The 25,153-nt window shown below is 21.3% G+C and overlaps 2 protein-coding genes across 4 annotated transcripts in view; one reads left to right on the forward strand and one right to left on the reverse strand.

The window, feature by feature from the left end:
• Positions 1 to 25,153, reverse strand: part of LOC122500363 — a 524,819-nt gene that overhangs the window by 40,509 nt on the left and 459,157 nt on the right. For 2 of the 3 annotated variants that reach the window (XM_043609264.1, XM_043609263.1), the window contains 2 exons: positions 19,785 to 20,074; positions 19,400 to 19,710 (listed from right to left, as the gene is read on the reverse strand). In XM_043609264.1, the coding sequence (XP_043465199.1) occupies positions 19,400 to 19,710; positions 19,785 to 20,074 (601 nt within the window). The remainder of the gene's footprint in view (positions 1 to 19,399; positions 19,711 to 19,784; positions 20,075 to 25,153) is intronic. The other variant, XM_043609265.1, reaches the window with a different exon arrangement.
• Positions 1,728 to 23,742, forward strand: LOC122500364. The gene is made up of 2 exons (XM_043609266.1): positions 1,728 to 2,366; positions 23,324 to 23,742. The coding sequence occupies exons 1-2, from the start codon at positions 2,062 to 2,064 to the stop codon at positions 23,385 to 23,387; spliced, it is 369 nt and encodes a 122-aa protein (XP_043465201.1). The 5' UTR covers positions 1,728 to 2,061; the 3' UTR covers positions 23,388 to 23,742.

Below are 25,153 nucleotides of genomic sequence, written 5' to 3' on the forward strand. Positions count from 1 at the left end.
TTTTAAAAATATTCTCTACAATTCTGTTCGTTGTATTTTGTTAACAATAGATTCATTCGAATGTAATTAAATAAAGAATTATAATTATAATACTCACTCTATTATCTTTTAATTAAATTCCGTAATTGTTTTTGGAATGAAAATCATAATTTAATTTAATATTCTAAAATTTCTTACTTATGCAGAGAATAACTTTAGTAGAATTATTATTGCAAGAAAAATAAAAAAATTATATTATTTTTCATATTTTTGAGTTGATACTAAAGTGGATTTTTGAAAAATATTTTAAAGATGATATTTTCGTTAAAAAAAAGGTTAGGTATCCTAATTTTTTTTTTTTTAAACTTTTGAAAATATTAAAAATCTTTCAAATAATTTAATTAAAATTGTACTCAAATCAATTGAATTCTTCTAAAGAATTTTATCAACATTTTTGTATAAAGAATTGAATTTCTCCAAAGAATTTGATAAATTATGAAAATAATTAAATTCTTGCAATGAATATTTTTTTTTAATTTTCAAAAAATAATTGAATTGTTTTGAAAAATTTCATTAAAATTTTTTAAAATAATTAAATTTTATCAAAAAATTTAATTAAAAATAAATTAAAACTATATAATTAAATTTTAATATTGTATCGAAATTTTGGAAAATAATTGAATTTTTTCAAGAAACTTTATTAAATTTTTCTTTAGAAATTTTTTTTGTTTAATCGAATTTTTATTCAGAAAGAATTTTCCTTTATTCGACTTTTTATTAAGAGAAATTGTTGTTTAATTGAATTTTTATTTAGAAATTCTTTAGGAATTAACATTTTAATAAAAAAAAAATGTTTGTTCATTCGAATATTTATTTAGGAAAACGGAATTTTTATTTTAAAAAAATTTTAGTTAATTTATCAAATTTTTATTTAAAAATTCTTTCATGGAATTTTTATTAAGAAAAATAGTCGTTCAATCGAATTATGGTTTATAAATTCTTTAACAAATTTTTTATTTGATAAAAATTTTTGTTTATTCAAAATTTTTTTTTTTTTTGAGGAAAATCAAATTTTTATTTAGGAATTCTTTAATGGAATTTTTATTCAGAAATATTTTTTGTTTATTGAACTTTTTGTTTTTATTGAGGAAAATCAAATTTTATCGTTGAAATTCTTTAAAAGAATTTTTAATTAGAAAGAATTTTTCTTTTATTCGAATTTTTTATTAGGAATTTTTCACTGAAATTTTTATTTAGAAAGAATTTTTGTTTATTATAATTTTTCTTGATGAAAATCGAATATTAATTTAGAAACTTGTTTAATCGAATTTTTATTTAGAAATATTTCTCTTTAATTCAATACTTATTTGAAAAAATTTTTTATAAAATAAATTTGATTTAGTTAATATTTGTATTCAGAAAGAATTTTTATTTTTTTTAAATTTTATTGAGAAAAATTGTTTAATCGAATTTTCATTCAGAAAAAAATTTTTTTTATCGAATTTTGATTTAGGAAAATTGATGTTTAATCGAATTTTGATTTAGGAAAATTTTTGTTCAGAAAGAATTTTTATTATTTCAAATTTTTATTGAGGAAAGTTGTTTAATCGAATTTTTATTCAGTAAAATTTTTTTTTTTATCGAATTTTGATTTAGGAAAATTGATGTTTAAACAAATTTTTATTCAAAAAAAAATGTTTGTTTACTCAAATTCTCAAATTCAGGAAAACAAATAATTCTACCTTGTATTTAAAGATCATTCCCACTCACATGGTTTTTCTATTTTTGCAGAATTCTCATTTAGAAGAATATTAGAAGAGTACGAGGCAATTTTTTAAAATGACAGAAATTTCTTCATTTTCTTTGAAATCCGAACTTTTCTTGATTGGTGGATAAAAATTGTCTAACTCAATATAAAATTGGGATAATCCATTTAATAATCCATTTAACGCCAGGATAAAATTGTGATAAATGGACAGAAGTGCAGCGTGTCGGAAAGTTTCTTTTGGGAAGAAAAAAGGAGAGAGAGAGTGAAAGAGAGACAAGAGGAGGATTATTTTTTTCTCTCATTTTAGTGGTATAATGCCGATTGCAAAGGAAATTCTCCTGAGAGAGAATGGTGCAGAAGTTTCGATCGATATTGTCTTCGGACACGAGAGATGCCAACAAAAGAGGTTCGCTGTGAAAGCGTATTTAATAGAGTTCCATGTTGAATTGTGTATAAATGTGGGTCTCTATGAACGATATATCAGATATATTTCCTGCTCTTTACACCTATTGCTTCAACCGCGAATGCTCATGGAGATGAGAAAGAGAGAAAGCATATTTCTAGTCACTTCTCGCGAGGGGTTGCTTTTTATTGGGAAAGGTTTTGCTTTCCACGAGACGTGAGTAACGATTATTCCAATTTAAAACCAGAATGTTAATCATCTAATGATTCATTTTAGACCTCCCCGAATCTTCGAGTAGGTTTCTTTTTCTTTTTTTAAAGAGAAAACTTTTAAATAGACTTTAGAAGTATTTTTTATGTTTGGAAAAAAATAGAAAAGAATTTTGAAAAAAAAAATTATTTTCGTTTGAAATTTTTTTGAAAAAAATTTTTTTGAATCGATTAACGAATTACAAAACCAAAATTCGATAGAAAAAATATTTTTTTCAAAAAAATTCAATTTTTCTCAATAAAAAGTCCAATAAACATAAATTCATTTTCAATAAAAATGCCCTTAAAGAATTTCTAAATAAAAATTCGATTCAACAAAAATTTGTCTGAATAAAAATTCCAGTTAATAATTCCCATAAAAAGTCCAATAAACAAAAATTCTTTCTCAATAAAAATTCCCTTAAAGAATTTATAAATCAAAATTAAATTTAACAAACATTTTTCTAAATAAAACTTCCAGTTAATAATTCAAAATTCAAATAAACAAAAATTTTTTCAAAATTTCCTCAATAAAAATACCAATAAAAAAAAATTCTTTCGTAATAAAAATTCCATTAAAGAATTTCGAAGATAAAATTACTCAATAAAAAGTCCAATAAACATAAATTCATTTTCAATAAAAATGCCCTTAAAGAATTTCTAAATAAAAATTCGATTCAACAAAAATTTGTCTGAATAAAATTTCGACTAAACAACAATTTTTTCTTAATAAAAATTCCAGTAGAAAATTTCTAATAAAAAATGCGAATAAAAGAAATGTTTACTAAAAAAAAATTCCATTAAAGAATTTCGAAGATAAAATTCCCCAATAAAAAGTCCAATAAACAAAAAATCTTTCTGAATAAAAATTCCATTAAAGAATTCCTAAATAAAAATTTGATTTTCCTTAATAAAAATTCAAATAAACAAAAATTTTTTCAAAATTTCCTCAATAAAAATACCAATAAAAAAAAATTCTTTCGTAATAAAAATTCCATTAAAGAATTTCTAAGATAAAATTCCTCAATAAAAAGTCCAATAAACATAAATTCATTTTCAATAAAAATGCCCTTAAAGAATTTCTAAATAAAAATTCGATTCAACAAAAATTTGTCTGAATAAAATTTCGACTAAACAACAATTTTTTCTTAATAAAAATTCCAGTAGAAAATTTCTAATAAAAAATGCGAATAAAAGAAATGTTTACTAAAAAAAAATTCCATTAAAGAATTTCGAAGATAAAATTCCCCAATAAAAAGTCCAATAAACAAAAAATCTTTCTGAATAAAAATTCCATTAAAGAATTCCTAAATAAAAATTTGATTTTCCTTAATAAAAATTCAAATAAACAAAAATTTTTTCAAAATTTCCTCAATAAAAATACCAATAAAAAAAAATTCTTTCGTAATAAAAATTCCATTAAAGAATTTCTAAGATAAAATTCCTCAATAAAAAGTCCAATAAACATAAATTCATTTTCAATAAAAATGCCCTTAAAGAATTTCTAAATAAAAATTCGATTCAACAAAAATTTGTCTGAATAAAATTTCGACTAAACAACAATTTTTTCTTAATAAAAATTCCAGTAGAAAATTTCTAATAAAAAATGCGAATAAAAGAAATGTTTACTAAAAAAAAATTCCATTAAAGAATTTCTAAGATAAGATTCCTCAATAAAAAGTCCAATAAACATAAATTCATTTTCAATAAAAATGCCCTTAAAGAATTTCTAAATAAAAATTCGATTCAACAAAAATTTGTCTGAATAAAATTTCGACTAAACAACAATTTTTTCTTAATAAAAATTCCTGTAGGAAATTTCTAATAAAAAATGCGAATAAAAGAAATGCTTTCTAAAAAAAATTTCATTAAAGAATTTCGAAGATAAAATTCCCCAATAAAAAGTCAAATAAACAAAAAATCTTTCTGAATAAAAATTCCATTAAAGAATTCCTAAATAAAAATTTGATTTTCCTTAATAAAAACTCGAATAAACAAAAATTTTGATTAAATAAAAAATTTGTTTATTAAAGAATTCATAAACAAAAATTCCTTTCATAAACAACAATTTCTCTTAATAAAAATTCGTTTAAACGAAAATTCTTTCGGAATAAAAATTCGATTTTGCTCAATAAAAATTAAAAAGTCTAATAAACAAAAATTCTTTCTAAATAAAAATTCTATTAAAGAATCTCTACAGTAATTCGATTAAATGATTTTTAAATAAAAATTTGATTAAACAACAATTTCTCTTAACAAAAATTCGAATAAACGAAAATTCTTTGTAAATAAAAATTCTATTAAAGAATTTCTAATTAAAAATTCGATTTAACAAAATTTTTCCCTAAAAAAAAATTCAAATAAACAATTTTTAATTAAAAATTCAAATAATCAAAAATTCTTTCGATTTTCCTCAATAAAAATCCGAATAAAATAAAATTTTTTCTAAATAAAAATTCGTTTAAACAAATATTTGTTTTCAAAAAAAATTCTACAAAACAAAAATTTTCCTTATTTAAATTTTAATTAAACAATTCCAATAAATAAAAATTTGATTACATTTTTTAACCTTTCCTAAATAAATATTGGATTTATTTAAATTTATTCAAAATAAATGTTTCTCAATCGATTTTTTATTTAGGAATTTTTTAAAATTCCTAAATAAAAATTCGGTTATGAAAAATTTCGTTTTAATAAAAATTCGATTAAAGAAAAAATTTAATAAAATAAATGAATTTCGAATAGAAATTACAATTAATTATTAAAATTCAACGTTTTAACAAACAATTCAATTAATAAGAATCGACTAAATGTGGAAAAATCTAATTAGATTCGATTTCAAAACTCGCGTCTGTGATATACAAACAAATAGCTAATTTTATTGATAATTTAAAATTTTTCGATACAATATAAGAATTCAACCTCAAAACGAGAATGGAAAGAATATAATTAATACCACAAGATAATCAAACGAAAAAGAATACCCAACAAAATGAACTAATTAAAATTCTCACGAAATGAGAAAAATCTTTATTCAACGAAAAAAAACAAAAACGAATTCATCATAAATTAGGAAAGTTTCACCAGGGGGGAGGAAAGAAGGAGGAGAAAACATTACCAGGTAATTGAACCTGTTCAAAATGATATTCGAGCAAAGCAATGTCTAACCCCTTGAGCCACAAAACACCACTTGACTATAAACCTTCACCCCTTTGGATAAGGAATTTTCCCTTCCCCACCCCCCCCCCTCTTTCTGGGATTTTCTACCTTCTCTTAAACACTGCCCTTTTGCCCTTCTCCTCTCTCGATTTTCAACTCCTTCTCTCCTACCTTTCGTTCCACCCCCGCAATACTAGAGGACAACCACCCCTCAAATCTACTGTACATCCAAAAAACATTTCTCCTTATCTCCCACTTTTTCTATTTTTATTTTTTTTTCTCTCTCTTTTTTTTTAGTAATAGACACGAGGTTCTCATATACGAATCGAGTATTATAAAAAGGGAACATATCAAAAGCTGGACATCGCTTTTGATTCTGTTGTTAGTGAGGGAAAAATGATGAATAAACACTTTTATTTTTGTCGCGAGAGTTTTTTCAATACTTTTTTCACAAAAATTTATTTACATATTTATTTACTATTTTCCGTGTATGGAATAAATAATATAGGTTTTAAAATTAAATATTTATCATATTTTCAATGTCATTTATTTGCACTTTTCCAGTTAAAACTCAAGATAAGAAATTAGTAACAAAAAAAAAAAAAAAAAATGAACGTTCATTTACGATAATTTTGCGAAATTTAAATTTCAACTTTGATTTTCAAGAAAAATAAAATATTGAAAAACAAAATTCACCAGTTATAATGAAATTATCGTTAATGACACTAATTAGTAGCACGATATAAATTATCTTTACTCTTTATAGCTACTATTAACTCTTTATTTTCATAATTCGTTCATTTGAATTTTTATTTTTAAATTTTACAAAAAAATAATAAAACAAAAAGAAAGTATTTTCTATTTATTTTTCCGAACAATCGAAATAATTTCTTTTTAATTTCTCAATTTTGTTAAATTTTTACTTTACTACTTTCAAACTATTAATTTTTAATTTAACTTTTTTAATTTTTATTTATTATTTGTGATTTTCTAAATTCTAATTTGTAATTTTTAATTTCTTTTTCTAATTTTACTAACTAATAAAAGAAGAAGAAAGTATTTTCTATATATTTTTCTGAAAAATCAAAATAATTTCTTTTTCTTTTTAATTTTTTAATTTTATTAATTTTTTACTTCACCACACTTTCAAATTATTAATTTTTAATTTTTGTTTATGATTTTCTAATTTCTAATTTCAATTTTCAATTTTTTTTATAATTTTACAAACTTATAAAACAAGAAAAGAAAGTATTTTTTATGTATTGTTTTGAAAATAATATTTTTTTCTAATTTTTAATTATTATTTTCTAATTTCTAGATTTTATTTTCTAATTTTTATTTTTTTTCTATTTTATACCTATTCATAAAAAATTATTTTCTAATTTTAAATTGTTTTTTTCTAATTTTTAAAAATTTTATTTTCTAATTTTCATTTTCTAATTTGAGTAAAAAAACATTTATCTGAATAAAAATCCGATTAAACAACAATTTTTCTAAATCAAAATTCGATAAAACAACAATTTTCCTCAATAGGAATTTGAAAAAATTTTTTCTTGAAAAGAATTCAACTAGAGACTTTCTAAATAAAAATTCGATTTTCTTCTGGAAAAAATCCAATAATCAAAAATTATTTCTGAATAAAAATTCCATTAAAGAATTCGTAAATAAAACTTTGATTAAATCAATATTTTTTCTGAATAAAAATTTGATTTTCCTCAGTAATAAATCCAATAATAAAAAATTCTTTCTGAATAAAAATTCCTCTCAAGAATATCTAATTAAAAATTCGATTAAACGAATATTTTTTCTAAATAAAAATTCCATTAAACTATTCCTAATTTAAAATTCAAATAAACAGAAATTCTTTTAATTTTCATCAATAAAAATTCCAAAAAACTAAAATTCTTTTTAAATATAAATGTAAATAAAGAATTTCTACTGTAAAATTGGATTTTCCTTAATAAAAAATTAAATAAATAAAAATTCCTTCTGAATGAAAATTCTATTAAACAATTCCTAATTAAAAATTTGAATTAAAAAAATTCATTCCAAAGGGAAATTTCATTAAAGAATTTTTGAAATAAAATTCGATTTTAATCAATAAAGAAACATATAAAAATTCCATTAAAGAATTTCTAAACAAAATTAGATTGAACAGAAATTTTTTTCTAAATAAAATTACGATTTTCATCAATAAGAATTCGAATGAAGAAAAATACCATTAAAGACTTTCTAAATAAAAATTCGAATAAACATAAATTCTTTCTGAACAAGAATTCTATTAATAAATTTCTAAATAAAAATTCTGCTTAAAGACAAATTTTTATTAAATAAAAAATCGATTAATGAATTTCAAAATCAAAATGCGATAGAAGAAAAATTTTTCTCAATAAAAATTCGATTTTGCTTAATAAAAATTCGAATAAACGAAAATTCTTTGTAAATAAAAATGCTATTAAAGTATTTTTAATTAAAAATTCGATTTAACAAAAATTTTTTCTAAATAAAAATTCAATTAAATTATTCCTAATTAAAAATTCAAATAAATAAAAATTCTTTCGATTTTCCTCAGTAAAAATCCGAATAAATCAAAAATTCTTTCTAAATAAAAATTCCATGAAAGAATTTCTACAGTGAAAATTGATTTTCTTCAATAAAAAATTCAATAAACAAAAATTCTTTCTGAATAAAAATTCCATTAAAGAATTTCTAAATAAAAACTCCAGCAAAAAATTCCTAATAAAAAATGCGAATGAACAAAAATGCTCTCTAAATAGAAAATACTTCGATTTTCCTCAATAAAAAATCCAAAAATTCTTTCTGAATAAAAATTCCATTAAAGAATTTCTAAATACAAATTTGATTAGACAAAAATGTTTATTAAATAAAAAATTAGATTTTGTTCAATACGAAGTGCAATGAAAAGATTCCATTAAAGAATTTCTAAATAAAATGTCCAATAAACCAAAATTCTTTTTAAATAAAAATTCTATTCAAGAATTTCTAAATAATTCAATTAAACAAAAAAATTTTAGATTTTCCTCAATAAAAATTCGAATAAAATAAAAATTCTTTCTAAATAAAAATTCCATTCAAGAATCTCTGAATATAAATTCAATTAAACAAAAATTCTTTAGAATTTTCTCAATAAAAATTCGAATAATATAAAAATTCTTTTTAAATAAAATTTCCATTTAAGAATTTCTAAATATAAATTCAATTAAACAAAAATTCTTTAGATTTTCCTGAATTAAAATGCGAATAAAATAAAAATTCCAGGAATTAATTTCTAAATTGTTATTTTTTGTTTCATACCTATTCTTAAATTTTATTTTATAATTTTAAATTTTTATTTTTTAATTTCTAAACTTTATTTTCTAATTTTCATTTCCTAATTTTTATTTCCTAACTATTGATTTTTTCAAAGTTATTTCCACTCTAATATTTATTTATTTATTAAAATACACGAACAGAGTTAAAAAAAACTTGAAAATATTCCTAATTATATTAAAATAATTTTTCTAAAAGTACAATTCGACAATATTATTCCACACACGATAAAAAGATTCAAAGTATTTTCAACAGTCAACTATATACATAATATAAGAATCTAATAATTTCCCGTCCATTTAGAGAATTTGAGAACGATTTCATAATCCTGCCATTCAGTTCAAGATGAAAATTAATTAATCATCCCCTTGAATTTCTACCTGACTCAGATCCCAACAAATTGTGAAGGTACATTTTTAGAATTTTAAATCGCCTCCACATTTTAAATACTTTACAAATGCCTATTATAAAAGAGTGTCAGGGTCAAGATATTGTATACTATATAAATATACTTTTTTAAATAAAAATAAATTCGTAATTTGACAAGAAAAAAAAAGGAAAATTTAAAAAAAAAGCAAAAAGAGAAAAATAATTTCCCGTATATCCGTGACCGTTTCTTCTCTCAATCTTATCGCTAAAAAAAAATTCTTTAGATTAGTTTTCGAAAAAGTCATTTTTACGTTTTCTTTGAAAACTTCGATAGCAGTTTAAAACGAAACCTTTAAAATGCAAATAAAATCGTAAAAGTTTTTGAAAAAAAGAGAAGAAAATTCATCTGAAAGTTGCCAATGAGAAGAAATTATTTCTCTAATCTACTCAAATTTTTTATTTTCATTAAATGACAATTTTCTAAATTTTATTATTTATTAATTAAATTTTCTAAATTTATTATGCAAATAAATAAATAAATTCAGAAAAAAAGAAATTTTTTTAATTTAGAAAAAATGAAAACTTTTCTTTGGGAAAGTATAAAATTAAAAATTTTTAAATTCAATTTTAAGAGAGAGAGAGAGAGGGAGAGAAACTAAAATAGAGAAATGAAACAACAGTCTTCGCAACTAATTGAGAAAATGAAAGTCATTTTTTTCGAATAAGAAAAAATTATTTGTCAGTTTCAATTCGATAATGCAAAACCGTGTTGCGAACGTGTTGATATTATGTCCTATAAATAAACGACTGATAAGGTCTAGTGAACTGGTTTGGCTGCATTGTTCTTTCTACATGTTCGAAAACAATGTCCCTCAAACGATGATCGTCGTTTTCAATAATTATACGACAGACAAATAATTAATACAGAAAGAAAAAAGATTTTTTCCCCAATACACACTGCCTACACTGACACATTCACTTTCCATTCAAATAACAAAAAAAAAAATTTCAATTCCTATCGAGTTTCAATTATTAGGTAAATAATAATTTTAAATATTGGCTAATTAATAATTCGAATTATTCTTTGATTAATAATTTAGATTATATGTTGAATAATAATTTTAAATTATTCGACGAATGACAATTTAAATTGTTCGTCGATTAATAAATAAAATTATTCGTTAATAAATAATTTAAATTAACAACAATTAATTATTCAAAACAAATTATTAATTAGTTAATAATTCAATTAGTCATTTTTAATTTATAATTTTAGAAGAATTAATAGTAATTTTAATAGAATTATAATTTTAATATCATTTATTAAGAAGTTTAGCAATTTCTAATAATTGAAATATTTTCATGATTTTTTACATTCAAATATTAGAATTTTAATTATTAAAAATTCAAATATTTAAATAATTTAATACTTAATTTTTAATTACTTTAAATTTAATTACTTTAATTTTTAATTACTTTTTAATTAAAATTTTTAATTCAATTTTTCCTACATTAAAATATTTAAAAGAAAATTTAAATATCAAATTTTGTTTTTTACTTAAATACCAAATATTCAAATAATTTAATATTCGAATTTTTAATTACTTTGAAATTAATTAGAAAAATTTTAAGATTCCAATTTTCAATTACTTTGAAATTAATTCAAAATCCAAATAATTTAGTATTTCAATTTTCAATTACTTTGAAATTTATTTAAAATTCAAATAATTTAATATTCGAATTTTTAATTACTTTTAAATTAATTCAAAATCCAAATAATTTAATATTCGAATTTCCAATGACATTGAAATTTCGTAATTCAAAATTGAAATAATTTAATATTCAAATTTTCAATTACTTTGAAAATGATTCAGAATTTAAATAATTGAATATTAACAATTTAATATTCAAATTTTCAATTACTTTGAAAATGATTCAAAATTTAAATAATTGAATATTAACAATTTAATATTTGAATTTTCAATTACTTAGAAATTATTTGAAATTTTTAATTCAATTTACATTTGCATTAAAATATTTTTAAAAAAATTTTTAATATACAACTTTACTCTCTACTGAAAATTTTGATCCTTACGAGAATATTTTTCTCAATAAAAAGAAGTTATCTTTCATTCGAGATCACTATCACTTTAGAATTGAAATGAAGGAAAAAGACATTTTTCAAAGTCATTCAACTTAAAAGATCAAATGATCCAAAAGAATGAGAAAAGTTGTAAGTAATAATTTAAAAATTTAACTTCAATTTAATTCAAGTTCAGTGAACCTATCAATAGTGTTAATAACAAAATTTGTTAATTTAAAATTAAAATTAATTATCACCAATTTAAAAAGTTTTTCATCATAAATTTATCAAAATGATACAAATATAAAAAAGATCGTCGAATTTATAATTTATATCAATTTTCAAAATTCTTTCTATTAAGAAAATTGTTTTCAGTTTTTATATTAATGGTTATTTTTTCTTACTTTGAATCGTTCGAATAAAAATACGAGTCAAAAAATAATTATTTTCCATTATTTTCAATTAATTGAATACGAGTCGGAAAATAATTATTTTCAATTATTATTGATTAACTGAGAACCAGTCAAAAATAATTATTTTCAATTAATTGAGAACCAGTCAAAAATAATTATTTTCAATTAATTGAAAACCAGTCGAAAAATAATTATTTTCAATTAATTGAATACGAATAGGAGTCAAAAAATAATTATTTTCAATTATTTTCAATTAATTGAATACGAGTTGAAAAATAATTATTTTGAATTATTTTTGATTATTTTCAATTATTTTTAATTATTTTTAATTGTTTTCAATTATTTTCAACTATTTTTAATTATTTTCAATTATTTTCAATTAATTGAATACGAGTCAAAAAATAATTATTTTTAATTATTTTCAATTAATTGAATACGAGTTGAAAAATAATTATTTTGAATTATTTTTGATTATTTTCAATTATTTTTAATTATTTTTAATTGTTTTCAATTATTTTCAACTATTTTTAATTATTTTCAATTATTTTCAATTAATTGAATACGAGTCAAAAAATAATTATTTTTAATTATTTTCAATTAATTGAATACGAGTTGAAAAATAATTATTTTCAATTATTTTTGATTAACTGAGAACCTGTCGAAAAATAATTATTTTCAATTATTCTGAATTAATTGTATACGAATAGGAGTAAAAAAATAATTATTTTCAATTATTTTGATTAATCAAATAAGAATACGAGTCAAAAAAAATTATTTTGAATTAATCGACAAAGAATACGAATCAGAAAATAATTATTTTCAATTATTTCGAATTCATCGAATAAGAATGAGAATAAAATATAATTATTGTGAATTATAATTATTGTCTCTTAATTAAGATTAAGAGTCAAAAAATAATTATTTTCATTTGTTTTGTATCAATCAAATACGAGTCGAAAAATAATTATCAAAAAATAATTATTTGCAATTATTTTCAAGTATTTTCAATTACTTTGAATTAATCGAATAATAACGAGTCAAAAAAAATTATTTTCAATTAATCGACAAAGAATTCGAATCAAAAAATAATTATTTTCAACTATTACGAATTTAAGAAGAAGAAAAAGAATAAAAAAATAATTAATTTCTCTTAATTTGAATTAACCGAATACGAGTCAAAAAATAATGATTTTCAATTACTTTGCATTAATCAAATAAGAATACGAGTCAATTGGCATTTAATGATAAGCGAGAGGCGCGAAAAAAAGGAGTAACAGAGACAGAAAGAGAGAAAGATTGAAAGCAGGTGTTTGGAATCGGTAAAAAAAAAGGAGTGTGTACTTTTTTTTCCCTCGTCCTTTTTTTGAGCTATTGATGAAAATCCAAAAGAGGGAGGATTTGCAGTCACATCATTCTACGGGGAAATCGATAACGGGAACCCCGAGAGAGAGAGTGAGTGAGTGTCTCGTGGTGTCGTAGACGAGGCCACGACGACACACTCATCATGCCTCATGGAGCATTTAAAAAAAAAAAGAAAAGAAACCATTTTTGTCCGACTCAGGTAGCCATTGTGCATTTTTCTCCTGGATTTTCAGCATTTATTTTCCTTTATTATACCGGTTCGTCAACTGGCACAATGTGCCGTCCCGAATAAAACGCGGTGGGGAGAAAAGAAGCGAGGAGTGTGTGTCGTCCTCCTGCCAAGTTACACGAGGCCAAAGAACCGCTCCAGACTATATACACTGAAACCAACAGGATCGTAATTACATTTCCAAAAACCATATGAATAACATTATTTTTCCATTCTTCATTAACTTTCCATTCTTCAATGTTTCTCTTTACTTTCGAAATTGTTCTTTCTTTCGGATTCTGTAGAAAACAAAAAACAAAAAATTGGAAAATTTTTCAATTTTAAAATTTATACTTTAGAAATTATTTATTTCAATTATTTGAAATAAATTTATAAATAATTCAAATTATTTTCCATTTTCCTAGCAAAAAAAAAAAAAAAAATTGGAAAATTTTCAAATCTAAAATTCGTTATTATTTTGTTATTATTATTTATTATTTATTTATTATTATTATTTACTGTTCGGTGACTTAAAAATTCATACATTTTTGGATAAGAATTTATAAACAAATCTATTTTACATTTCCGTAAATTTTGTGACCAAAAAAATTGCAAAATTTTTAATTTTCAAAATTCGTTAGAAATTGTTTATTATTATTTAAATTATTTAAAAATTTGTAAATTATTAGGTACAAATTTATAAATAATTTAAATTATTTTCCATTTTTGCAGCCATATTATTACAAAAAAATAGGAATTTTTTCAATTCTAAAATTTACAAATTAGAAATTATTTATAATTTGAATTATTAAAAAATTTGTAAATTATACTAAATGTAAATTTATAAATTATAAGTTAAATAATTAATAGATTATAAATTACTTAATTTCATAAATTACAAATTACATAATTTTATAAATTTTATAAATTATAATTTCCATAATTTTATAATCTATAAATAACAAATTTGTATTTATCAAAATTATGAAAAATTACAAATTACAAAAATTAAATTATGAAATTTGTAATGAATAAAAGTAAAGTAAATAAATAATCAATTAATTATATAATTTACAAATTAACAAATTAATTAAATAAAATTAATAGCATTTGAATTGTGAATTTAAAAAATTGACTATTAAAATGAAAAATTTTCTTTTCTTATCGAAAAAAAGTCCAAATTGCTTTTCACTTTTTTTCTTAATTAAAGAAGGAAACGAAAGTGAAAAAATTGGAAAATTTCCAAAAATCGAAATTACTGGCAGGCGGTTTTTTAGCATCGTGTGTAAATTCGTTCAGTCCTTGTTCTCAGTCATGCCTTCAAGGTCGGTCAAATTCAGTGAGACAAAAGGTACAAAAAGCGATCAGCAGATGGAAGCATGTTCCGGGGGGAGGCAAAGCACGTGGTGCTCTGAAATCGAAAACCCTACGCTCAACGATACTTCTGGTGCCATCTCTCGAAAAACGGAACAACTCTCAAGCAAAATTTATCAATTTTTTGAATTTTTAAACAAATTTTCTTGCATTTTTGATTTTATTATAATTTTTAATTATATAATTTTAACACTTAAACTGTCAAGAACTTTTGTGCATTTCTAGCAACTTTTACTATTTTCGGAGTAAATTTAGCTACGTTCAAAGTAAATTTTACTAAATTTTTCCAAAAATGTATTTCAAATGTAGTCAAATTCACTACAAAAATTGTAAAAATTGCTAAAAATGCGCAAAAGTTCCAGAAACTTTTGGTTTTACTTTGTAAATAGTAAAAGTTACTCTATATTTTTCTCCGTGTAATAATAATACATTAGGAGTAAAAATGGAAACAAAGTTTAAAAATTAATTATTATAATAGATAATAATTTAACTATTTCATAATTTAATAATAGTAATAGTAATAAATAGCAGAACTTTAAATAGAAAAATAGATATAGAAATAGAAAAAATAAAATAAAAAAATATTTTCAAATAGAAAAAGAAAAAATTGCTATAAAAATAAAAATATATTAATAATTAATTAATATAATATAATAATTAATAATTAATATAATAATAATTAAAGTAAGTCATCATTTTCATATTTTTTTGTATTTTCTATATTTTAAATTTCAATTTGAAATTAACTTGAAATTTTAAAACTTTTTTAAAAAGTAGTTAAAAATCAAAATTAGTAGATTAAAAATGAAGTAATTAAATTGCTAAAACATAATTAAATTAAAAATATTAAAAAAAATAAAATTAAATAAATATCAATAGGTAAATATGAAAAAACTGAAGTTTGGATTTGTTAAATAAACTATAATTAGCAATTGAATTGATTGTGAAACGTGAAAACTTTTATGAAAACAAATCCATCGTTATACTTTCTAAAATCCCAATTCCAATTTTAAAAATTCGAATACCTGTAAAAACAAAAAGAGAACAATTTTTAATAAATGAAAATAAAAAATTAAATTTTCCTTTTCGAGAGAATGCAACCCAAGTAATCTTTCAAACATTGAAATATTCACAATTAGCAACAACCAGATATTGAAAAAAGACACAAAATAAGAAAAAAACTCACCGTTGAAAAAAATGACAAAAATTTGCCATTTGTAGGACATAATTTCTAAAGGAGAAGTCTATAAACAAGCAGGAAGTAAATTTAGCAAAATTAGAAATTAATTAGCAATTAATTTCTAATTTGAAATTTCAATTACATAAATTCAGTGAATAAATGAATTAATTCAGTGAATGAATGAATGAGTGAATGAATAAATGAATAAATGAATGATTGAATGAGAATTCTATCAAGTGAAATAGTGATAAAAAAATGAACTAACAATAAAACTAATGACATCAAACTAATGAAATATTTCCATGCCATCTAAACAGTAAATATACAGTTAATAATAGAGAAAAAATGGCGATGAAATGCCACGAAAGGTCACTCACGTAATAAGTGAGGGTTAATTTCATTTACTCTATGTAAATTTAATGTTAGTTTCGAATGAATGCCAATCTTTCATTTTTCTTATTCTTTGTTTTGATTTTCAAAAACTTTCGACGGTTTAGATTTTTAATAAATTGATAAATTTTTGAAAAAAAAATTTATCAACATTACAAAATCTTTTCTCTTATTAAACTCTCCGAGTAATATTGCAGTTTGAATATCAACAATGTAGGAAATTAGAAATTTTTTTTCTAAAAAGTTATTTTGATAATTATTGCATAATATTTATTTTCATATTTATAATTGCAACTGATTAATAAAAATTCCAAACTCTAAAAGTATTTAATTACTCATTAGTGTTTTTTTTACTTAATTTAAAAATTAAAAATTAAAAACACCGAAAAAGGAAAATTTCTTTCTAACAAGTTCTAAGAAAAATGATATTTTTCTTTCCTATTTCTATTTTTAAGATTATTTTTACTTTCTGGACTTCATAATTCTGTTAATTATTATTAACTTATTATTCTTAATTATTATTATTATTATTATTATTATTATTAATTTATATGAATAATTATTAAATATTAGAAGAAATCCTATAGTAAATATATTCAGAGTTGTCTCTAAAATTTTATTTCGTTTTTTCCTGTTTCTTCAAAATCTCGATTATTTAAAAAAATTTTTAATACAATTTTTTAATACTAAAACTCAAAAATGGTTTTACTTCGTAAAATTGCAATTTACAAAATAATTTTTTAATTGTAATTATAGGAAATTTCAATTATTTGCAAATTTTTCTATTCAATTTCTGTTCAATTTTACAAAATTTTAATTAATTAAAATTTTTTTAATAAATTATAAAAAATTTAACTAATCTTGAAAAAATTACAAGTTAAATGGTTTAGTAAATAAATTTTCTCGAGGAATTTTAATTAAAATTATTCAAAAATTGAATTGTTTTTTAAAAATAAATATTTAAATATTATTTAATATTTAAATTATTACTTATTTTTCAACAACTATTCGAATTTTAAAAAATTTCGTTTCGAAACATTCAGAAAATTTAATTAATTCAAAAAATTACAACTAATTTTTTCAAAATTCAATTAATTTTTACAATTTTTTACTCAAATTATTTACTAAATCAATTATTTTTTAATAATTTTGAGATAATTTTTCGAGGACTAAATTTTCAATTTAATGTTTTCCAAAATTCACGTAAACTTCTAAAAGAATTTGAATTAACATTTTCCAAAAATCTAATTTTGTCACACATTCTAAATAATATTATTCAAAATTTAAATTATTGTTTTCAAATATCTAAATATTATTTATTTTAATGCAATTATTTTAAAAATTTTTGCAAAAACTCGATTATTTTCACAAATTTTAATAAAACTCGGTAAAAATATTTTTTTTGTATTCCTAGGAAGAATATTACATTTTACGAAAATAATTGTATTCTATGATCAATTTTATTATTATTTTTCAAATTTATAAAACATTTTATCAATTTTTTTTTAAATAATTGAATTATTGAGAAAAATTTTATTATTTATGAAAATAATTGATTTCTTGGGAAGAATTTTATTCAAATTTTTTTTAAATAATAGAATTTTTAAAAGAATTTTATTTATATTTTTCGAAATAATTGAATTTCTCAGAACTATTTTTTTTCAATTCTCTGAATATATTTGAATTTTTTCGAGGAACTTCATTAAAAAATGAAAAATAATTGAATTGGTGCGAAGAAATTTAGATAAAATTGGTAAGTAATTGAATTCCTGTGAAACTTTTATTATTAAAATTTTATTAAAATAGTAGATATTAAAAAAAAAAGAAATGAGGAAAATTTTTGAAAATGTTTGAAATTTTGCCAAGAATTTAAATTTTTTTTTAAATAATTGAATTTCGGAGAATAATTATATTATTTATAAAGATAATTGAAATTTTAACGAGAATTTTTAAAAATTCTTGAACATAATTGAATTTATGCGAAGAAGTTTATCACTTTTGAAAATAATTGAATATCTATATTCAGTTGTTCTCAAAATTTCTATTTAAATTCATTCAAAATTGACATTTTCTAAAATTTCAAAATGAAACCTTTGAAGTTCATGAAGATTGTAAACGCAACTCTTTTGAAATTCAATTAATTTTGAAATTTTTAAGTAAAAATTGTTCATTAAATAATTTATAAGTCATAATTTTATTATAGTTCTTCAAGAATTAAGTTATTTAAAAAGAAATTATTGTTAGAAATAGAAAAAATTGAAGGTTTTGTATATTAGAATTTCAAAATTTTCTTATAAATTCTAAAAATTTAATTTTTTTTAGTATTTTTAATCAAAATTCTTGACTTTTCCCTGATTTCCCTGACCTCTGACAACCCTGTGTAATTTAATCGAGAATTTTGAAAAACTCTAAATTTGAATTAGTAAAAAATGTTTACTTTTTGAATTAGTGACTGACTTTTTGCTTTTAAATTAGTAAATGTTACTAAATAAATAGTGATTTCTACTAATTTATTAGTAAAATTGACTAATTCTAAAGCAAGAATTCAGTTACTAGTTCAAATTAGTAAACATTTTTACTAATTCAAATTCAGAGAGAAGGTTTAACACTGAAAAACCTTAAGAGTCTTTTTCTCATTACAATCGATAGTCAAAATGACTCTTTCGACTATCAGAGTTGAGCCTTTTTCGAAATTCACATCTTCAAGGAATTGAATTTAAATTTAGAAAATAAGTTTTTTGAAAAGAATTCTTCCAAATTTTTATTTATTATTGAAAATTTAAAGTTTTTTTTACAATTCAAGAAAATTTCGAATCTTTCAAGGTGAAAAAACTAAAAACCAGAAACTTCGTAGCATTTTTAAAAAATTTGATATTTTCCTGTACTTTTGGAAAAATTTTCTGACTTTTTCCCGATTTCCTAGACCTGTATCAACCCTAATACTAAAATTCTATCAAAATTTCCAGTAAATTCGAAGGAAAAGGTAATTCAAACAGCAATACTTTTTCGGAGAGAATAAAGAGATCGTCTCTGATTTTGAAATAATTCTTTTTCTTTTTTTTTGGAAATACAGACCCCCAGCGTAAAAAAGGCTGCACGGGGTTGTTTTGTAAAGCAAAATCCCGTCGCTTACCTTTCTTAATGAGCAAGCTAGTGACCCTCCGTAGCGCCTCGCGTGTACTGGAGGTTGAGCTGTGCTTACTTTGGCCGAAGTATTTGTTCGGTGTGATATTGGTCGGTAGTGTCAATGGTTTCCTCTGATCCCCAGCACCGGGAAGTCTCGCATCGAACGTACTGTTAAGGCGCTCCAAATGTTCAATGGACGCTGGACGTGGTTGATTCGCTTTCCTCGTTGGATACCAGCCTCTATTTGGACCGCCTGCCAATCGCAGCAATTCAGTTCCAATTATCGCCTGCTCCAATCCCGGATTATTCCTCCGATACCTAAAAATAATAATCAAAAGTTAGCAAAATTTTTGAAAAAACAAAAAAAATAAAGAAAAAAGAAAAGAAATTACCCTGTTGTTGCTGTGGTGGGAGCGTACCATCCGGGTTGTCGACGTGGTTGCGTTGGATTTCCGCCGTGTTGCGGTGTCCGAGGAATGTCGCTGCCTCTCGCGAAAACCGGAGTCTCCGGAAGTGAGCAGGACGTTTGCATTCCTGAATTCGTTGCGACATTTCCAATCACCCCGCCGCCGCTTCCGCTCGATGAACATGCCTCCGTCGAGGGCGAATGTCGTTTCGTAAAAGGCCTTCTTCTCGATGGTCCTGGCAAATCAGTCGGCAGTGTCCTCCGTTCCACAGGTACCTGAAGAATTAAAAGAATAATTATTCAATTATTCAAAAAAAAAGCCTCATTATCTTTACATTATGTTTTTTATCTTTACTTTAAATTTTTTCATCTTTACACAAAATTTTAAGTAAGTAAATAAATAAAGCAATTAATAAAAATTAAATTTTAAATAAATAAATAAAACGAATTAACAACTTTATTAAAAAAATTATTTGACACTAAAATTTAAAGTAAATAAAAGGAGTAAACGAAATTTATACGAATAAATATTTTACAATTAAATTTTAAATAAATAAATCAGTACAGGATTGCCACAAAAATTTAATTTTGTTTTTCCCTGATTTTCAGATAAAATTTTGACTTTTTCCCTGGCCCTAAAGAATATTCTAATTCACTCTAAAAATTGATACTAAAAAAATGTTTTATTGCATTTATTTACGAATTTCTTTTCGAGTCGAAGACTCGGAGTGATCGATATCTTCATGTTTTATAATAATTGCCCAAGTAATAAAATCATTATTTTATTTAATAACAAAATTGTTACAGTAACTTCTTAAAAATTATTTTTCAACATTTCAATTCAATTATTGTTTATTTATTTTCTAGAACTTTTAACTAAAGATTTATAAATCAATTTTAAGAAATTTTGATTATTCGAAAATTCTTCAATTAAATAGAAAAAAAATATTAGGAAATAAAAACTTGAAATAATTTTAAAAAAAAATTCAATTAAATCTTTTCAAAAAAAATAATTCTACAGAATTGTCAGTAAAAAGTATGAAAAATTCAAATTTTCAATGATTTTAATTTGAAACCTTTTCAAAATTCAATTATTTCTAAAAATTCATTGTATAATACTTAATATTTAATTATTATCTAAAATTTTAACTAAAATTCAATTTTTAAATAAATTGTTAATAGCAAATTCAACGAGAATTCAATTATTAAAAATTTTTAATACAAAAGTAAACAATTTATTGAAATAATAGAATGATTCCTAAAATTGTATTCTCATAAAGAAATTTAATAAAATTTTAAAAAATAATATTTTTCGAGGAATTCGATTAAAATTTTATTTAAAAAATAATTGAAATTCTGCGATGAGAGTTTTATTGTTTATGAAAATAATTGAATTATTGAGAAGAAATTTATTTCTTACAACAATAATTAAATATTTGCTCAGATTTTTATTAAAAATATTTTCAAATACTTGAATTGAATAATTTTTAATAATTTTTGAAAAAGTTCTTTGAGAATTTTCAAATCCATTTCCTCACAATTCAATATTTTACGAAACTTCGATCTTCCATTAAATATTTATCAGAAAATACCTGAAAACTTCAAATAATTTTAAAAAAACTTCAATTAAACTTTTTCAAAAAAAATTAATTCTACAGAATTGTTAGTCAGATTTTTAAAAATTTTAGTTTGTAACCTTCTCAAAATTTAATCATTTCTAAAAATTTACGCTATATTGCTTTAAATATTCAATTATTATCTAAATTTTTGACTGAAATTCATTTTTAAATCAGTTTTTATTAACAAATTCTGCGAGAATTAAATTACTTAAATACAAAGATAAAGAATTTTTTGTATAATTGTATTTTTCTTAAAATTGAATTCTCATAAAGAATTTTATCAATAAAATTTATAAATAATTGAATTCTTTCACAAATTTTAATATAATTTTTTAGAATAATTACATTTTTCGAGGAATTCGATTAAAATTGTATTTAAAATAATTGAAATTCTGCGATGAGTTTTATTATTTATAAAAATAATGGAATTCCTAAAAAGAATTTTATCATTTATGAAAATAATTGAATTCCTAAAAAGAATTTTATCATTTATGAAAATAATTGAATTTCTGAAAAGAATCTTATTATTTATGAAAATAATTGAATTATTACGAAGAACTTTATAAAAAATTTCTAAGTAATTGAACTCTTGTGAAATTTTTATAATTATTTATGAAAATAATTAAATATAGTTTGCGTAGAATTTTATTCAAATTTTTTTTAAATAATTGAATTACTTTAGAAAATTTTATTAAAATAATAGATATTGAAAATAATAGAATTGAGTAAAAAATTTTTGAAATTATTTGAAATTTTGCCAAGAATTTTATTAAAATTTTTGAAAGTAATTGTATTTCTGAGAAGAATTTTATTATTTATAAAGATAATTCAAAATTTAACGAGAATTTTATAAAAATTTTTGAACAGAATTGAATTTTTACGAAGAATTTTATTACTTTTGAAAATAATTGAATTTCTGAAATAATTAACTTTTCCAAAATTCAATTTTTTAGTGTTTTTAACTAAAATTCTTCTAAAAAATACATTATTTTTAATAATTAATTACACATATATTAAAAAATTCAATTAATTCCAGAAGAATTTAATTTATTAGAATTTTTGAAAAATCTAAGTTCTTTAAAATTTTTAATTAAATTCATTCGGAATTGAAATTTTCTAGAATTTCAAATTAAAACCTTTTCAAGTTCATCTATTTATAAAAATTGTAAAATTGTTTAATTTTCTTTTAAAATAGAATTAATTTTGAAATATTTAAATAAAATTATTCATTAAATAATTCAATAAGTAATAATTTCATGAATAAAAATAATTACTATGCAATCAAATTTTAAATAAATAAATCGAATACAAAATTGTTAACGAACAAATAGTTTACAATTAAAATTTAATAAATAAAACGAATAAAAAATTTTTAACTAACAAATAGTTTACAATTTAAATTTAATAAATAAACAAAACGAATACAACATTTTTAACGAAAATATATTTTACAATTAAATTTTTAATAAATAAAACGAATATTAAATAACTGAATTAAAAAAATTAGTTTTAATCAAATTTTCCAAAAAAATTAAGCGAATAATAAAAAGCAATTTTAAAAATTATTCTTCGTTCAAATTTAAAGTAAATAAATAAAACGAATAAGTAATACAAAAATTGCTAAGAAAAATAAATTATTTAAAATCAAATTTTGGATGGGGAAAAAATGAACTAAACGAAGAAAAATGTAAATAAACAAAAAATGTTTCTTTCAACTAAGCATTTACTAAAACTTCTCTTTAAGAACCCCGAAAAAAAATTTAACTCATTGACCTAAATGATTGAAGGCAAACCCTAAAATTCTTCTTCAAGAAGAAGACGACTCCAAAGTCTAACTTTGCTTTCAACGAAATTGCTTTGAGCCCTTAAAGCAAAATACGGTCGTATTTTTTTTTTTTTTTTGCAGAACGATAAAAGCAGGTGGGATGCGCTTTTGGCCCGGCACGAGGTGGATAATTATTGCGTCATAAATCATTATTATCGCATTGGGAACCGACTGTGGCTAACGCTACAAATTTTCAACTTAAAGTTTCTCACTTTATCTTCATGATATAACTTTTATTGCACTCACTTATTTGCTATTCTCAAAGAAATAAAAAAAAGAAAGAAGAAAATAAACGATATATCTGACTCGGCATCATTGCACACTGCTTGTGTAATTAAAAAATAAGGACGAGTTTGACCTATTTTACAGTCGGGAAAACAAAAAGCGACGCAAGCGATATTGATAAAAAAAGGAAGAGAAGAAGAAGAAAAAAAGTTGCATCTTCATTAAGTTCTAACAATAATGTGACAGGGAAAATCTTTTTATTGTTACTGAAAGAATTCTCATTGTCCCAATGACCTGAATTAAAAAAAAGTAATTAGAAACTGCTTTTCGTCTTGGAAATTTGCAAAAAAAAATCCGATTATATTGTAATTTGTAGTTGCGCGTATAATAGAAATTTTGTAAAATTCAAAAAGATCAGTAAAAATGGTTTAAAAGTAATTTAAAACTGTTAAACACAGGTTAAAAAAGAAAAATATAATAAGTTTATAAAATGAAATGAATGAAATCAATAAAAAGTGAATAAAAATTATCGAAATTTATCAAATTGAATTACATAACCTAGAAAACTTAATCATGAGTTTTATACGTTTTAATATACAATACGGACTTACGACTTCCGGAACTGAATTAACTTATTTATATTCAAGGAATAGTCGCTAATTACGACTCTTGATCTTTATTTGCGAACAAAATACCTTCTTTTTGTAAAATTAGTAAAAAAAATATCAAATATGGAAAGAAACACGTGTTTGTCGCAGAAACTTTTTATCGATAAACTAGTCAAATCAATGACTAATTGGCGCATGTGCAGATATTAGGAATTTAACGACTTCCGGTTCCATTGGAAAAAAAATACTTATAAAAACGTGGAAAATATGACAAATAATAAAAATAACTTTTCTTTCGTAATCACGAAACGCAGTTTACTTGAATAAACGATCATTTTCTAAATTAATTCACCTAACCTAACAAAATATACATTCATATACTTGTACAAATTTTTTACCATTACGTGAAATACTTACGAATTTTCGAAGTAATTTAACGCACTTCTAGTAAAGAAACATTGGTCAATGAGAATTATTCATCTTCTAAAGCAAATGGAATTGTATTTTTACGTAAAAAATCTAAAATATTAGATCACAAACAACGCAAGTGTTTAACATGTTTAACATCGATAAACTGTAGTCAAATCAATATCTATTTCGCGCATGCGCGGTGCGCGCAAAGCGCAACTCTATCGATAAGGCGCGAAATAAATTCAAATTCAAATTTCGAAAAATTAAAAACTTAAATTTAGTCTATTTTTATAAATAGAAATTAATAATTAATATTGAACAAAAATAATAAAATATAAAAATTATACTTTTGATAAGAAAAGTTTTGGTTAAAAAAAATTTTTTAAAAATGATTTTTTTGCTAAAAAAAACTTTTTTCCACTTAACAAAAAAAAATTTTCCGCACGTGGAAATAATTCATAAAAAATAAAAAATACAAAAAAAGATACTTATCACGTCATTTGCACTCGACACTTGACTGATAATATGCATTATTGGTATAAATATTAAATATTAAATTAAATCCAAACGTCGCAAGTGATCGAGAATATAGAAACTGATTTTCATATCAGGAAAATATAATAAAAAAGAAAAAAAATGCTCCAATATTCTTAATGAAAACTTCATG

This window comes from Leptopilina heterotoma, unplaced genomic scaffold (assembly GCF_015476425.1).
Source record: "Leptopilina heterotoma isolate Lh14 unplaced genomic scaffold, ASM1547642v1 Lhet_183, whole genome shotgun sequence".
Taxonomy (NCBI): Eukaryota; Metazoa; Arthropoda; class Insecta; order Hymenoptera; family Figitidae; genus Leptopilina; species Leptopilina heterotoma.

Excerpts from the sequence above, each read along its gene's own strand:
- LOC122500364 (XM_043609266.1), top strand. The coding sequence starts at position 2,062 with ATGCCGATTGCAAAGGAAATTCTCCTGAGAGAGAATGGTGCAGAAGTT. Across the intron at positions 2,367-23,323 it reads GGTTTTGCTTTCCACGAGAC|AACGATAAAAGCAGGTGGGA; the intron begins GTGAGTAACGAT and ends TTTTTTTTGCAG.